This window comes from Myxine glutinosa, chromosome 2 (assembly GCF_964187855.1).
Source record: "Myxine glutinosa chromosome 2, kmMyxGlut1.1, whole genome shotgun sequence".
Classification (NCBI taxonomy): Eukaryota; Metazoa; Chordata; class Myxini; order Myxiniformes; family Myxinidae; genus Myxine; species Myxine glutinosa.
In genome coordinates, this window is record NC_136262.1 from 176759319 (window position 1) to 176775608 (window position 16290).

At 44.2% G+C, this 16290-nt stretch overlaps 1 protein-coding gene across 2 annotated transcripts in view; it reads right to left on the minus strand.

Moving 5' to 3' along the window:
* Positions 1–342: 342 nt before the first annotated feature.
* KATNAL2 (katanin catalytic subunit A1 like 2) overlaps positions 343–16290 on the minus strand; it is a 155492-nt gene continuing 139544 nt past the window's right edge. Inside the window, exons 13-16 of one of the 2 annotated variants that reach the window (XM_078771973.1) lie at positions 13600–13710; positions 6481–6643; positions 3413–3515; positions 343–855 (exon numbers count right to left, since the gene is read on the minus strand). In XM_078771973.1, coding sequence (XP_078628099.1) covers positions 719–855; positions 3413–3515; positions 6481–6643; positions 13600–13710 — 514 coding nt within the window. In that variant the 3' untranslated portion in view covers positions 343–718. The remainder of the gene's footprint in view (positions 856–3412; positions 3516–6480; positions 6644–13599; positions 13711–16290) is intronic. The other variant, XM_078771974.1, reaches the window with a different exon arrangement.

A 16290-nucleotide genomic window follows, 5' to 3' on the forward strand; every position in this document is an offset into this window, starting at 1 on the left:
TACAGGACGCATGCGTTCTTTCAATAATCAACTTGTGGTTAAACTTTCTAAAGCCAGGCTGACAGCACACCTCAACTCCTTTCACACATCTGTGCAGCTGCCCGGCTGAGGCTGTTCAAACCCTCTTCATCATGGCATCATTCTTCACTACCCTTGATCATTTCTACCACTATCAACCACCTTAAATCTCCTCCGACTCTTCTTTCTCTGTCTCAGGTTCGACCAGTGCTTCTGCTTTCCTTGACCTCTTGTTTCTTTGAGAAAAAGAGGAAGATAACTAAGAGATTTAGGAGTACCGGTAATAAAATATGTGCAGAATGAAGTGACATGAGGTCGTGAATTTATACGAGAACAAGGCATGTTTATTAGATCTATTGTGGCATTTTAACAAGCATGTAACTTTGCTGTTTCTTATGACACATTGATGGACCGTTCTCATTTCCTTATACATCGTCCCTTTATTTTCTTCCTTGTGGCCACAATTTTCGACCAATGAGCATGTTTTCCTGTTGACCAATTTCTGTTTAAAGGGTAGTTATAAACTTTTAATGAGTTGCACACGTCAGATCATGTATCTCGGTGGAACTCTGAATATCTCTGCAATTACCACAGACCAATAAATATGACCCTCGGCATCGTGTGAATTGATGATGTTCGTAACTTTGGATCCCTGTGATCAGGCACTTGTTGACTCGAATGTCTGTTTAAAGGCAGCAAGTCATGCCGACTCAAATTCTTGTTGCCAGGCCGTGTAGCGCTTTGCCAAGCATTTAGCCGAGGGTTTGGTGTAGGCAATGACCTTCACAAGGTCTTCTGTAGTGAGAGCATCCAACGTCACATTGTGGAGATTCTCCCCTGCGGAGCAAGAAACTAGAGATGAGAGGTTTAAACGTTTAAATACTTGTTGAGGTCATTAAATGTTTTGTAAAACCATAAACGTCAACAAAAAACCCTTTAAATGTAGTCTTTATATGGTCTTTTATAGGGGTATGCTTTGCAGTAAATGTGCATAACAAATATTCATTTCTGCAGTTCAGGCTGCTTGCCCACCTGTATTCATTCATTCCCTTATTCTCCTGATTATTGAATCGTCTGTGTCTGTTGTCTCATTCTCGCTTCAGTCTTTCAGATGCATTGCCCATCACTAGCTCATGCGCTCACCCTTGCAGATCAATAATCTCTTCTATACATGTGGATTCTTTCCCTTATGTTCCTCCATGACATTGATACTCATTTATGTTATTCCTTTCTTCCTTTCTTTCTGGTGTATGTCCACCCCATCACCACCCACACTCCCATATCCTTTGGTTGTTTGTGAACATGTTACCTTGTGTCATTTCACCAGTCTATGAGCCTCGACCCTTTTCTGTACAAAATGTGGAAGAGCTAGAATGCATAGCAGAACAGAACAGAAGAACAACATGGGGGAAAGGGAGGAAGCAAGGGAAAGGGACCAGCAGGATCAAAGGAAGTGGGAGGTGGACAAAGGGTACAAGTGCCGCCACCCCTCCTTTCCAAACTGCTTACAAGCTCAAGCACAGCAAGAAGAGAAAGGGAAAACTGAAGATGAAAACAGAAATGGAACCAAAAAACAAAAAAGACATTGGGAGAGAGGAGAAAAACACAATGACCTTGAAAGGAAGGGATTGGCTTGGGGAGGGTTAATGAGGGTAGAGAAGATCATGAGCATGGATGGGGGATGACTTGAGGTGGGGTGAACAGCCATGTTGAACCTCCGGAGGGAAAAATGGGGCTGAACCTAATAAGGAAAGTTGGTTTCACAGCAGAGAGAGAGAAAAAAAAAAAGAACAAATGAGTGCAGGTGAGCAGCGAATCTGTGTTTTGGGACTGGCAGACTGTGTGCCCTGCAGAAATCTGAGAAAGGGGAAGGGGTGAGCAGTGGAGCAAGGAAAGGACAGATGGTGCAAGAGCAGCAAAGGAGATGGAACAACACAGAGAGGCCTGTCAACATGAAAAATATCTGTCTACGATGAGACACCAACAGTCCTGGAGACTCGGCTTCATCGCAGAAGATTCCAATGATTTTTAAAGCCTTGATTTGCATGGCATCAATTAGTGCAAGGTCTAGGGCAGGGGTGCCAGCCCAAAGAGTGGTCAAGCACTTCATCGAGCTGTGGATGAAGGCCTTGTAAGCTGATAAAAGTTCAAATGTGGCAAGGAAAGACATTGAGCATGATGGAGGATGCCCAGTCAGTGGCTGGCTTAGGAGGCCAATTTGGATGTATGGTTTGCCCGAGGAAGACCATCGCTGATGGTGAGGCCCAAATGTTTGTGATTGAACTTCTACAAGAGGTGTTTTGTAGGGAAGTAGATGGGAGATAGATGGCCTCCTACCTTTCTATCGTTTGACTTCTGGCCTCTCTACACACATTCTCGTTTCCCTCCCTCCACCCGCACTCTTCTCCCCCTCCCCAAATTCACATGCATTTATGACAGAAACCCATACCTGGCTTTCCTCCTCATGTCCAGGTTGGAGGCTCACCTCCATTCTTCATCCCTCGAGTTGATCTATGGATTGGACTCCATGTATGTCTTTTGCCTTGGGCTCTTCCCTCGAGTCTTTCCCTCCAACCTCCGCGATCTCTTCTCTCACTGACTTTATTCCACTCATTTGTTTTGGGGTTTTTAAATCATTTTTTGTCTTCTATATTGGCTCTTTGTGTAATTTTAAAGCAGATTTGCAAAGCTTTGGATTGTTCACCGACTAATAGGAAATGTGAACTTGGTTTAGACTATCATTTTGTTTTGGTTTTTTTGTTTCTTTTTTGTATACAAGATCGAGGCTCGTGTAAGAGCTAACATCAATCACAAAAAAAACAATCGGACAAACAAAAAAGATGGGGGAGAGAGAGAGGGAAGCACACAAGTACAACAGCAGAGAACAGGGACAACGGAAGATCTGTGGGAGGGAGAGGGCTTGGGGGCAGGAGGCATGGGGAGGGGGGGGGGTGGGGGAGGTATAAGACACATGGACACTGCTAGAACTTCCAGGAAAGAAGTCGGTATTTAAAAAAAAAAAAAAAAAAGTGGATCTGGGGTGAATTCACGGGGGTAGGAGAGATCAAGGTTTTGGATGGGGGAAGATAAGAGATGGTGGTGAACAGCTGTTTTGAAGCTGAGAGATTATAAGAAAAAAAGTTTCTTTTAAAGCTTGGTGTTGCACTTCTTTGGGTCACTCAAAGTTTGTGCCGCCACCCCCTCCTTCCCCAAAAGACTTTTCTTGTTACTTGGCCATAGTGCTCACCCCCTTATCTTTGATAGCTCTTTGGACATCTAAACCCTCATTGAAATAATGCTGGACCAATGTCGAGAATGCCTAAATTATAATGTAAGGATATAAAGAGCTTAGAAAGAAAGGAATCATGATGATAACATGAACATCTCTATTTACCTGGCTTCAATCTATCCAGTGCGATGAAGATCTTGCGTGCAGACTGCATAGCTGCCTCCTTGCAGACAATATGGATGTCAGAACCAGAGTAACCTTCTGTGTGCTGCAGAAAATGAGATGTTATCATTAGAAACTCTGCTGTCAGTATTTCATGTGACACTTGGGGTTGTCCTGTTTGTGCTTTGGTCCAGTTTGACCACAGTGGCCGTCCATATGTTATGTAACACGGGGATGAGTGGGTGTGCAATTGGACCAGCGTTGTGTGGTGCTCGAGTAGTGTTTCAATGCTATAGTGTTATTTCAATGTGCGTTACATAACCGCTTCAAATTTTTCAGTGTACATTTTTGGTGTACAATCATAGCAAACTAGGGTAAGCAGATTGGATCCTATATTTCCCTCAACCAGGTCTTAAATTTGCTTTGGACTTTAGTTGTTGCCTCACTAACACATTACCTGTGTTTATGTGAACAATAAGCTTTTCCATGGTAATAACACTATTATTCACCGTGAATCATACTATTGTCACGCGATCCCTTCGGTTAACACCAGGGCTCGCGGATGACCAAACGGGCTTACTTGAGGCACCGACCAAATACGGATTTGACTCCAAGCACGGGGGGGGGGGGGGGGGGGGGGAAGAATGAAGAGGAAGAGGCGGAAGCGCATACCTGGAGGAAATGAACTCAAACGGGAATCCGGGCTTAAAAGGAAATGGAAAATAATACAAGGGTTTATTTAAAATAAAGATTGGGATTGGGAAATGCGATGATAAAATCTAATTCTAAATTGGGACGTCCCCACTCACACTTCGGATACGAGACAAAGGAAAATGAATTAATAAAATAACTGTCCCGTTGTGTACTTGTGCAATGTGGTGCATCTTATCTTTGTCTGTAGTCGTGTCCGCCGTCCAACGCAGCTCCGAGCTCCGGCGCGAAGAAACCCTCCGTCCGCTTCGCCCACGCGCTCCGCCAGGCCCCGAGTGACCCACCCCACTCCATGCTCTTTGTCGACCGCACACAAGGTCCCGCTCGCTCACAGCACCGAGCCTCGCTCCCGCACCAAAAGCTCCGCGAAGGACCGAGCACCGCTCCAAGCTCCGAGCACCTAAAGATTCAGGGACGACGCCAACGACCACCAGTCCTCTCTACGAGGAGCCAAGAACGAAGAACGAATGAACCAGCACGACTGACTAGCACGAGCTGACCAGAGCGAAGACTGAATACCAAGGGCGAAGAGAGAGAATGCCCGCGAACGAGACGTTTTGTCACTCGCCCTGTGACGTCAGTTCTGGCGCGTTACCAATCAGAGCCTCGATTCTTTGTGGTCTCTCGAACCTTTGGCCGCCACCGGCCCTTCTCCCTCCAATGAACAACCTCCTTCTAAGGACCGGATTGGTGCCCTCCGCGCTGATTGGCTCAAGGTTCACGCCTTCCACGCCAACCAATCACACGTTCCCTGGGCGTGGTTATTGCCTACCCCGATGCTCGTCGCCCATGGTGGCATTGTACGCGGCTGCTGCCTGCTTGTCTTTCCGGTCCTGAGAGATCCTAAGGGATGTGTGCTCTAAGGGATCTATCTAGTGTCTATGTGAGTGTGTATTGCCATAAGGGACACAGGTTTAGCGACAGAGGGGACGACGAACAAAGGAATCTTATCCATAATCCCTGTACTACTTAGCATGCCCCGCACCCTCGTGGTGGGGACACCAATACAGCTTATACCGACATCCAGCTAACCATAGAACTTATTACAGGTAGATTCCCTATCGCGACAGTCGAATACCTACCTATACAGATCTATCTGACTATATATATTAATCACTCCACCCAAATTAATAACACTATATTAAATAAGGTGTGTGTGTGTGTGTGTGTGTGTGTGTGTGTGTGTGTGTGTGTGTGTGTGTGTGTGTGTGTGTGTCTGTCTGTCTGTCTGTCTGTCTGTCTGTCTGTGTGTGTCTGTGTGTGTGTCTGTGTCTGTCTCTCACTCAAAATCATATAAAAAATAGGGCTGGACCGATTTGTACCAAATTTTGCATATGTGTTCATAGTGTCCAGGTCATGGGCATAACCTCCTTACCTAAACAACTTACTATTCTCGCCTGTGCACTTGCCACAGTGCAAGTGGTTTACTGACCCCTGCTGCAGAAAGTGGGGATTATTAGCCATGGCGCAAAATATATATATTGCCCCATCTGCCCCACTATCCCCAACACTCCCCCCCCCCCCCACCCCACCCACTCTCTATCTCCCCCAGGCTGCTCCCAACGGGAGCGGGTGTTTCTATTATTCATAAACTTGAATTTCTCATGCCCTCCTTTTCGCGGAGGGTTTTTCTTTTTCAAAGCATTTTATAAAAACAATAGCCCCGAGTGGGCTGACGGTCATCTTTTGAGGCAGTATTTGAGACCTTTGCTGATTTGGGCCCCCATGGAAGCCTCCCTCCCTGATCCCTTGGGAGTACCCCGATATGAAAGCTAAAAATCTACGGCTGAGCAATCCTGCAGACCATCGAGTATAAGGGTTTTATCGGGTTTCAGAGCAATCGGTTGGTAAATAAGGGACGAGAAGGGATCTGAAGTTTGAGGGAACCACCCATCCCACCCCCCCCCCCCCCATCCTTTGGGAACTCCCATGATCTGAAGTCGAAAAATCGAAGCCTGAGCAGGTTGAGGTTGAGCTGTCCAATATTGTTGTAATATGTATTAGATAACATGGATGGCTTCACATCTTGAAAGACAAAGCAAGCAGGCCTAGATAAGCAAGGTTAACAAAAATGTGGATAAGACAAACGTCATGAGTGGGCATAGAGGACAAAACGATGTTGTGGTGAGCCACTGTCTGGACCGAACGGAGGGAAGAGCACGAAAGGACAAACTCTGGAAAGCAATTCCACAATTCGTTATAGTTTAGAAAATGTGTGTGCCCCGATACAGCAGAGTGAAAGCCAGAGTGGTGAATTTTTTGAAATCAGTGAAAGGAGCTCAGGAGTTGGATTAGACATGCCACAGAACAAGCAAGATGGAGAATTAATGATCAAGGGATCTATATAATACAGACATAACCTGAGCGAGTTTCTCATAATCGAGGCTGGTTTGTAGCTGAATCCCTGCCATGGAGCTATTGGTGGGCAAGTGATGACGAATCATTTCTTGGCGTGCTTCCATGTTTGGTAGATCAACAAGGACACGTTTCTCAAGCCGTCGAAGCATCGCGTGATCCAACTCCCTGCATCGAATGGAGGGAGAACGCAGCAACTTCTCATAAAAGTAAACACAACCCGGAAAACTGGACAAAAAATTATTCATATGAATGGATAAATCACTGCTTCAATGTGAACATAACTACAGTTGATTGAAAAAAGCAAGGTTTCTTGAAATAGAGGTTAAATGAAGGCAACAGGCAGACAAGGGAAGCATAGGCCCACATGCAAATGATATCAACTAGTGAGATACCCATGCTATGCACGGGTGGGAGGCCAGAAGCAAACAGGCAATGCAGATACGGCGAATGCTAAAGCATGAAACCAATAAATTCCACATTCATGTAGCACCCTCAGTCGCACGTCAGACATGGACAGCAAGTTCGTGAAGGACTTCCATGCAAAACGTACCCGTTCGCAAACAAATGGGTACGTTCATGTATAGAAACATTGATCGTGGGTCTGTGGCGAATCTGTATATCGCGATCCGTGAAGTTCACGTTTAGAAGGTAGAAACCATCACGGCATGTCGTCATTCACTTGAACTAGATATCTTTTTTCATTCCAAACAACATAACTCCAATCACAAATTGATCACAAAATAAACTTTTAACAACATTGTTAATGTTTCCTTCATTGTAAAAACTACCAAGTCAACAGTTAAATGGATTTTGAGCCGATAGGTGTTACGGCCTTGGCAAGATCGATGGAGACAGCGAACTGTTAGCGTATACACCGCCCCAACGGACGGACATTTGATGAATTATAGTAAGATAAGAGTAGGCCTAGATAAGCAAGGTTAACAAAAATGTGGATAAGACAAACGTCATGAGTGGGCATGCAGGACAAAACGATGTTGTGGTGAGCCACTGTCTGGACCGAACGGAGGGAAGAGCACGAAAGGACAAACTCTGGAAAGTAATTCCATAAAAGAGGAGTACAGTAAAGGAGTGGAGATGAACTCAATGTTTGGACGTGGAGAGGGAAGCGATCGATTGGGTACTGCATCATGTACATGTACAATTTGGCGAGGCTTGGGTGACACAAAGAGTTGTGAGAACAGAGGTAGCAAGACCAGAGGAAAGGTGATAAGAGGACGCCATGTCTGAGTTTAACAAATTCTTTATGAGCAATTAAATTATATTAAGTTGTTTATTGATATTATGTACTCTGTTTCATGCTGGTATATCTATAATAATTTGTCATAGATGGAATTGCCTATTATTTACGATTCCATAATATTTGATGAGATGACATAGTTGGGGATGGTCTGTGTTTTTGTTTTTCTCAAGTAATTTGGTTTCCTGTGTGATGGCTTTGTGTATGTTGTTGTTTGTAAGAGTGAAGTGTTTAAGTTGTATGGCCTTGCTGATGAGGCCGTCTGTGTTGTGTTGAAGGATATTGAGGTTATTTGTGCGTTTTGGGGTTGAGGTGTTTGGTTGTGTGCAGATGGTAGTGGTGTATGGAGTGGAAGTGATGAGGGTGGTTGTAATGAGTTTGGGACTTGTGTAGGTGCGTCGTTATTTGGGTCTGAGCTTGGATTCAGCTAAAAGTTGCTGCCGCAGGTCCATGTATGTGTGTAGTCTGATTGTTTACTGAGGGAGTGGTGCAGGCCAGATGGAACCATTCACCGCACCGAGTGCAGTGGACGAAACCCCTAGCTCGTGATGGAGCTATTGATGTGAGTTGTACATGTTGGGTAAATGTATATTGTGGTGGACCCGAGGTTAGTTTCTATGTCTCTGGCTGGAAGGAGGATAAAGAGGAGGACTCCAAAGAGGAAAAAACAAGTTTGTTGTGGATATGTGATACATTTGTGAGTGTGATGTGTGGTATGGTTGTGTGTGAGGGGTTCGTGTATAAGTTGAGAGGGAGTGGGCCGGTCCATGGGGAATGATCGGCCCTCTGACTGTGGCTGGCTGCCCTGATGAATCTGAGTAGCAAGGGAAGAATGGGGAATACTTGGCCCTTGTTTTGCATTGGGGGGGGACAACCATTCCGAAGAGGCATCCCCGATTAGTTGCTGAAGAGAAGGTTGACCCAGAGAGGGTGTGTGAGAAAGTTGAATGCAGGAAGTTCGGTTTTGAGGGAGGAACAATGCATAGGAGGAATTGAGTGGGATATAAGGAGGTTGGAGAGAGAAGGCTGAGAGGGAAATGATGGGAAAACGGGACTTTGAAAATGACGTAATCTGTCCAAGAATGCTCTTTGCGCATGCGCAAACACCCCAGGAAATAGCGATCTCTGGGGCACCATAAAAGTATATTGTGTGATCAAGATAAGGATTGCTACATGGAATGGGTCAACAAGCTTCTGAGAGAAGCCAAAAATACATGGGAAAAAAATACCCGAGGGAAAGGGCTCTGCCTCTGCACAACTAAAGACTTGGAGAACTTTCTCAGTTCGCTGAATGAGCACCTGCAATCTCCTGACCATGTGGGCTCGAGTGGACAGGCGCGCACTACACAAATCCCTGACGGATCACTACCAGTGAATGGACTGTGTATCTGGATCAGGTGTTTCTGAACACCAATGAGAGAGACATATCTGGGGTATTTGGATGTACACAGCAAGTTTAAAATGATATTTACTATTAATCCAATTAGTGGAGGGGAAGTGGGAGAGGTGGAAGCTATTGGAGCTATAAGGGCTGCTATAAATATATTGTTTGTTTGGTTCCGGTGCCACAAGATAAATTATACTAGATTTTTGCATTTATTGCTAAAAGGAAGCGTTTGTGGGTGCACACATTTTATATCCGTGGCCAGCGCTCATGTTTACTAATAAGAAATAGTACGGATTCAACACCTCCCAATGTCATCCACGGATATTTCTCGTGTTTCCTATATTTCGCGAGTCTGATTTGCATTCAGGAACAGAACAAATATGGATGGTAAAGTATTTTGAAATTGCCACTCTCTCATCTAGTTCTAAATGGTGAAAATTGTGTTAAAAAGGCGATTTTAATCAGACTTTGAGCTTGTAACGGCAGGTTAAAAGTGCCTGGCGAGGCAAACCGAGTCAGTGAAAACAAACACAGCGCATGTGTAAAAGGCCTCATTTAGCATTTATACGTCAATTCGAAAGTCCTGTATTGTAAGCGTGGAACAGGTGTTCCGTTAGGAAGCAGCTTTCTATTGCTTGCCATGTAGCTTGCGTGATTGAAAGCAATGAAACAAGAACTCCGACGGAACGGAACGGAGTGTTGGTCACCGCTTAACAACATGGCAGTGTCCATTGAAACAATGCTATAGTGGTAGTAGTCCAGGAGCCCAGAAGGTTTATTCAAGTGAAAAGCGCCGGAACGTTTGACCTCATGGGCTGATGGGGTCATCCACCGACATCAGAAAAATGCATTGATGCCGGGTCTGACCCATGGCTTTCCCCCCGAAATCACTCAATTAGTGACGCCATTACCGAAAAACCTATTTTGCTCAATATCTGGAGAACTATGCATGAAAATATCACGAATAAGGTGTGTATACCTATGTTTACATGGTCAATCATTACACTGACACCCGCATTATTGCTAGAAAATGTATAGTTTTTCCAGGTAAATGTGTAGCCCACCCGCTCATTAAGCGACGCCATAACCGAACAACAATATACAGTATATGGAAAACTTGCAAATGTGCAGTTCACATAATTAACTTGATGTCCTCTTGGCATTACAAGTCTTCTCTATCACTTTCGTCACTCTCATCGCTGTCCTCACTCCAAGCATTATCTGACTTCCTCATCTACTGAATTATCTTCCACGCCATTCACGTCATCCTCATGTGGGCCTGTGAGGGACTCTGGAACTGAACTTCCTGGATACCAGTCTGGTTCAAAGCAGTTTTGAGACAACTTCCATCCATAGTCGGTCGGACTCGCCCCACCAGTTGGATCTGTCTGATCAGCTCTCTTCCAGATTCTTGCCACATAGTGCGCCCTTTTCATATGATTACCAAGTGTCTTGGCGCACGGGGGAAGAGAGGCACAGTTTATCTTCTTTATTCTGGCAAGGGGCTCCTTTTCGTCACCACCACCCATTCGCATGAATGCCTTGTATCTGGCTTCATTAATGGCAGAGGAGTGGGTGATGGGGTCTTTGATTGGGGGATTGCAAGAATTTATGTCTGCAATGCCATGGCAGCACACCTGATTTCTTCAATCTTTTCATTGGAATCAGTCAGCATTGCAAATGCCTCAGCAGACGTCAGCGATGAGTGGAATACAAGGTTTCCAGATTTGTTTGCTCGTTTGTCAACGAGGATTTCCGGGAATCGTTCCTTTATCTTCGATATCAGACTTTGTGTAGTGTACCTATCAATGTCATCCTGTGTTCCTCCAAGAGCAAGAAACTCTTCTTTGTACAAATTGAAAATTACTGACGCCAACATGGGAGTTTTGTTTTTGATGACTTCATTTTCGAGGAACATCGACAAGTTTTTGAAGGCTTCAACGTGCATCTTCCCATTCGATGTTTGCTCTTCATCCGTCACATGCAGTCTTACATAGTCACGACGACAACTGTTATGGTATTTGGCTTCCTTTGCAATAAGATCTTCCCCTAGTCTAATGATCCTAGTATCACACTTTTTCTTGGCAGCAAGAAGGATTGCCTTGCTCCGTCTGTGTTCAAATATTGGCTGAGGGGTTCATTTTTCTGCAACCTCCTCTTCCTCTTCTGTCCACAAAAAATACATTCCTGTCCAAGGACGCCTCTCGTGCTGGTAGAAGGATGATCGGAACTTGAACGAGTGGTCTTCTGAGGTGGTTCAGATGGTTCTGTGCTTGGAGGTGCTCCTCTCTTAACAGCACAGAATCGACTGAGGCAAACTGAGTGGTAATATTTGCCTTCTGGGCCCTCAGCTGTTCTGATCTCTCCCGAGGTGTTCGAAAACTTGTCACTTTGAAGTGCCTTTCACCGTCTAGCAGCATTTTTGGCTGTTTCCCAGTTGCTGGAATTGAAACACTTCAGGACACGTTTCTTTTCTCCTCTTTCTTTGCAAATTAAACAAACGGGGGTGTCATTTGCCATGATCTGTAAATAACAAAAAGGGACAGAGAGCAATGCATTACTTGCCACATTGTAACAAAAGACAGAGATGGTACGACTCCAGTGGGCAACTTTCAGGGTGAACTCCACATTTTCAAGCACTAGAGTTGGCATTGTAACATTTCACCATAAAAACATGGGTATCGACACCTTCTTTGTGATATTATCATGCATTGTTTTTCAGATTTTAATGAAAATGGGTTTTTCCGCAATGGCGTTGCTAACTGAGTGTCTGAACTACACATTTAGCTGGAAAACTATACATTTTCTAGCAAAAATGCAGGTGTCAGTGTAATTATTGACCATGTAAACATAGGTATAGACACCTTATTCGTGATATTATCATGCATAGTTCTCCAGATATTGAGCAAAATAGGTTTTTCGGTAATGGCGTCACTAATTGAGTGATTTCGGGGGGAAAGCCACGGGTCAGACCCGGCATCAATGCATTTTTCTGATGTCGGTGGATGACCCCATCAGTCCATGAGGTCAAACGTTCCGGCGCTTTTCACTTGAATAAACCTTCTGGGCTCCTGGACTATTGGCCCACTTCAGGAAATGCTATCCAGGCCATCATTTCAGTTTTACTCGATCTTCTTGTGACAACTTCCCCAACCGATTTGATTGTATTAGGAGCAGCTATAGAGGATGCTAGGAAGAGGGAGAGAAATAAAGAAATGGGGAGTCAGAAGAAGGAGCTCCCTACTAAGCTTATCTATATACCCTATCACTGTGTATTTTGGGGAGGAGGGTTTTGCATGTTTGTAGATCTTGAAAATTTTGGAGGAAAAGTTGAGTAAAATTAAATTATGGAATGCACGTTTTAATAATATTATGAGTATGCATAACAGTATGCATCTGAACATTTAATTGGTTGCAGTATCGTTTTGAATCCGACGAGGGTGGCCATTTTTGCTAACATAACGAAGCTCCTCTCCATCGCTTGTTCCGCTTGCCAAGCGGATTGCAGCGTGGTTTATGCGGAACGAGCTGCTTTGAAAGGGATAGCAGGCTGCTTGCTAACAGAATACCCCGGGGTATGGCAAGATAGATTCCAGTTAAAGATATACCAATCTCATTGGTTTGCGTGCCCATTGCGCGAGGTACATCTAGAGGTGGTCTATTGAAAGCATGCAAAAGAGTAACTTGTGGGTTGCATCATTGACCAAAACTGGTTGGAGTTACAAATCGCTGAAGCAGTTATTAATTTTTCCATGAACGTCAGGATGAGGTTTGGGGGTTTTTTTGGGGGGTTTTTTTGTATACAAGATAGAGACTCGTGTAAGAGCCAACATCAATCACAAAAACAAACAAACGGACAAACAAAACATAAAAAAGGGAGCGGGAGACAAGATGGGGAGAGAGAGGGAAGCACACAAGTACAACAGCAGAGAACAGGGACATCGGGAGATCTGTGGGAGGGAGAGGGCTTGGGGGGAGGAGGCATGGGGAAGGCGGGGGGGGGGGGGTTGAAACGTAAAGTTATTCCAATGATAAAATAAAACCAAACAAAGATTAGGGCAATAAGTATTTCATAAAATTGCAACTGATATGATCTGGTATTACATGGAGAAACACGATTGGTTGTTTGAATACTTTGCTGCTCATGTGCTGTACGTCCAGGTCAGCGGGCCAATCGGCCATCATCTGTGTCCTAGATCGGTATGTCATGTAGACTATGCATGATTCAAAGTCATTTTTCGCTTGTAGAAGTGGTTCGACTTGTACTCAGTATAATTTTTTGAATGGCTGTATTTTTTTGTTCTTTGAACAATTGATAATCCCTACCACCTTAACTTAATGTCAAAGGTAAAGATGTGGGTCATCGGCAGGTATGTGATAGGAGAAACCATGTGACTGGATTTGGCTGTTCAGAGACTACGTGTAAATGGAGAACAGAAGAATACAAGGAAGTGTTCCCTGTTTATTTACACCTACCATGGCATGTTTGAGGCAGCGAGCACAAACACGAGATCATCTGAGTGAGCAAGACCATCCATCTGCACCAGAAGCTCTGCCTTCATCCGCCGGCTTCCCTCATGCTCCCCGCTGTCAGGATGTGCACAGTTTCAAATCAACACATTGGTGAACTCGCAAATCATTGTCGAAGCTCGTATTCTCTCAGTCTCAACATTATGAGAGTTAAATCATTCTCTCATCTGATAAAGACCCATCTCTGATGCGCCCACGGCAGCTACCTGGGCAAGGAACAGGATGGGTAGACTACCTTAACATTCACAGCAGAAATCAATAGAAAGTTAGTTTGTGTCTGATGCATAATTTTCTGAAGGTACTCGCATAAAATTTGGCTGGGGTATTGGTGCACAATTTTGTCTGGTACGCCAGCTGCTTCAAATTAGAATATGATGCAACCAGGAATACTACAGGTGCATTGAAAAAAAATTGAAATCTATGACCTCTGGTAAGGAAAAACGGACGAGAGAATGCCCATGTGGAAAAACGAGATCATTTTCCAGGTACATATGTAACAGAGTGTTCTGCATTTGAGCATTAAGGTCGAGGGGACCTATTAGTTAGGTCCAAAACTTCAATTCCGTGACCATTTTCTGGCTAGTAAGGTTTGACGATTGATTTGACTTCTATTGACATTTTATAACAAAAATAGCCTCTATGTCCCTCCCAAAAATCCCGGCATTTTTCGCCAGAGGCCCGAATCCAAGATGACCGCCGGCACTATCTTGAAAAATTAAGTTTTGAACCAGAACACCTAGAATCACGTACAAAGACACTTTTTTGGGTCATTTGACCACGAGGATTCCGAATCTGACATTAGTTTGACGTTATGACATTATTTTGACCCAGAAATCCAAGATGGCCACCATCCAGTAGAGCGAAAATGCAACTTTTGTACTTAAACATGTTAAAGAAACTACCTCCATAAGGATATCTTGCAGTAAAGTAATTGATGATTGCATGACAAGTAAACTCATTACACTTCAAAATAAGCTATTTTTAATAGCTGTGACTTGAACAGTTTTCAAATGAAGTAATTAATCAATATGACCTTTAATTATATGATTAGTCCGAATCAGAGCATTCTGCTTCACTAGAATCTGAATCATCAGATTCCGATGAATCTCCCCGCCTTTGTACATCATCATCTCGCTCCTCATTCCCCTCCTGGCTCTCATCTTCCTCACTCTCTTCAGCTGGCCCTGGTGCAGGTAGATGTGTCGGGAGTGCAGGTTGCGTGTGGCGGACAGGCATTTGTTGTGATATCTGATCTCAATCGCATATGGGTCATCAGCTGCATAATCGATCACACAGTTGATTCTGTCTCGCATGCTTTGATCTTCGAGGACCACCGTGTGACTCTTGAACGTTGCCCATGCATTATCATACGAAATCAGGGACAGCTTTGATTCTGGGTGCTTTGCCGACTCCGGTTTACAGCACCAGACACATTTTGTTTTTTCATTTATCAGCATTTCTACACTTGATCGCAGCCGCTTGGCAGGTGGAGAAGCAGCCGGGGGGAAAGCCTCAGACATGGACGAAGACTGAGATTGGCATTCCTTGACTTCTCGTTTTTTCTGTCTTGTCTTGGCCTGCTCCAGTTTATTAGCATTCCATAAGGTCAGCCTACATGATTTATGGACACATTGTCTGCCGGGACCATTATCCCAATTGACTGTTGCATAAACGTCTCCGAACTTGTCAAGACCGCTCCATAACAGGGCTTTTTTCTTGAGATTTTCCCAACTCTCAACGGAGGTAACGACATCAGTGGCTTCATTGCAAAGCCCGCCACACTGGAGGACACACGGAACGGTGGACATTCTCTTGACGGCTATCTTCTGAATACTGCGCTTCTCAGTGCCGTCTCATTCGCTCGTATACTCCCTGGAAAGACAGAAATAAGTATATGACATTACACACACAGACAAATAAAAAACAAGAAAATAGCAATTCACTAATCAGGACCTCAATTCCGTGGCCAGTATAGATTTAGCCAAAATAATGTGTTAATTCATGATCATATGTTCTCCCATTTAAAAGTTGCATTTTCGCTCTACTGGATGGTGGCCATCTTGGATTTCTGGGTCAAAATAATGTCATAACGTCAAACTAATGTCAGATTCGGAATCCTCGTGGTCAAATTACCCAAAAAAGTGTCTTTGTACGTGATTCTAGGTGTTCTGGTTCAAAACTTAATTTTTCAAGATAGTGCCGGCGGTCATCTTGGATTCGGGCCTCTGGCGAAAAATGCCGGGATTTTTGGGAGGGACATAGAGGCTATTTTTGTTATAAAATGTCAATAATAGTCAAATCAATCGTCAAACCTTACTAGCCAGAAAATGGTCACGGAATTGAAGTTTTGGACCTAACTATATGCCTGCTTGCCAGCAGACATCATTGTCGGAATGACACTCGGAGCAACCGACACATGATGGCAGTATGTGATCTTAAACATCTAGTCGTATAATAAAGTAATACAACATGAGACTGAGGTCTCAAACATGAGACTGAGGTCTTGGCATTATCTCAGAGTTCCAACTGACCTCGGGGAATCACACACATGTAGCTCTGACAGTCCCTTTAGCGATTATATACCGAGCAATTCAAATCACTTATTTACTTTACTTGAGTACAAACTCACACCACGGA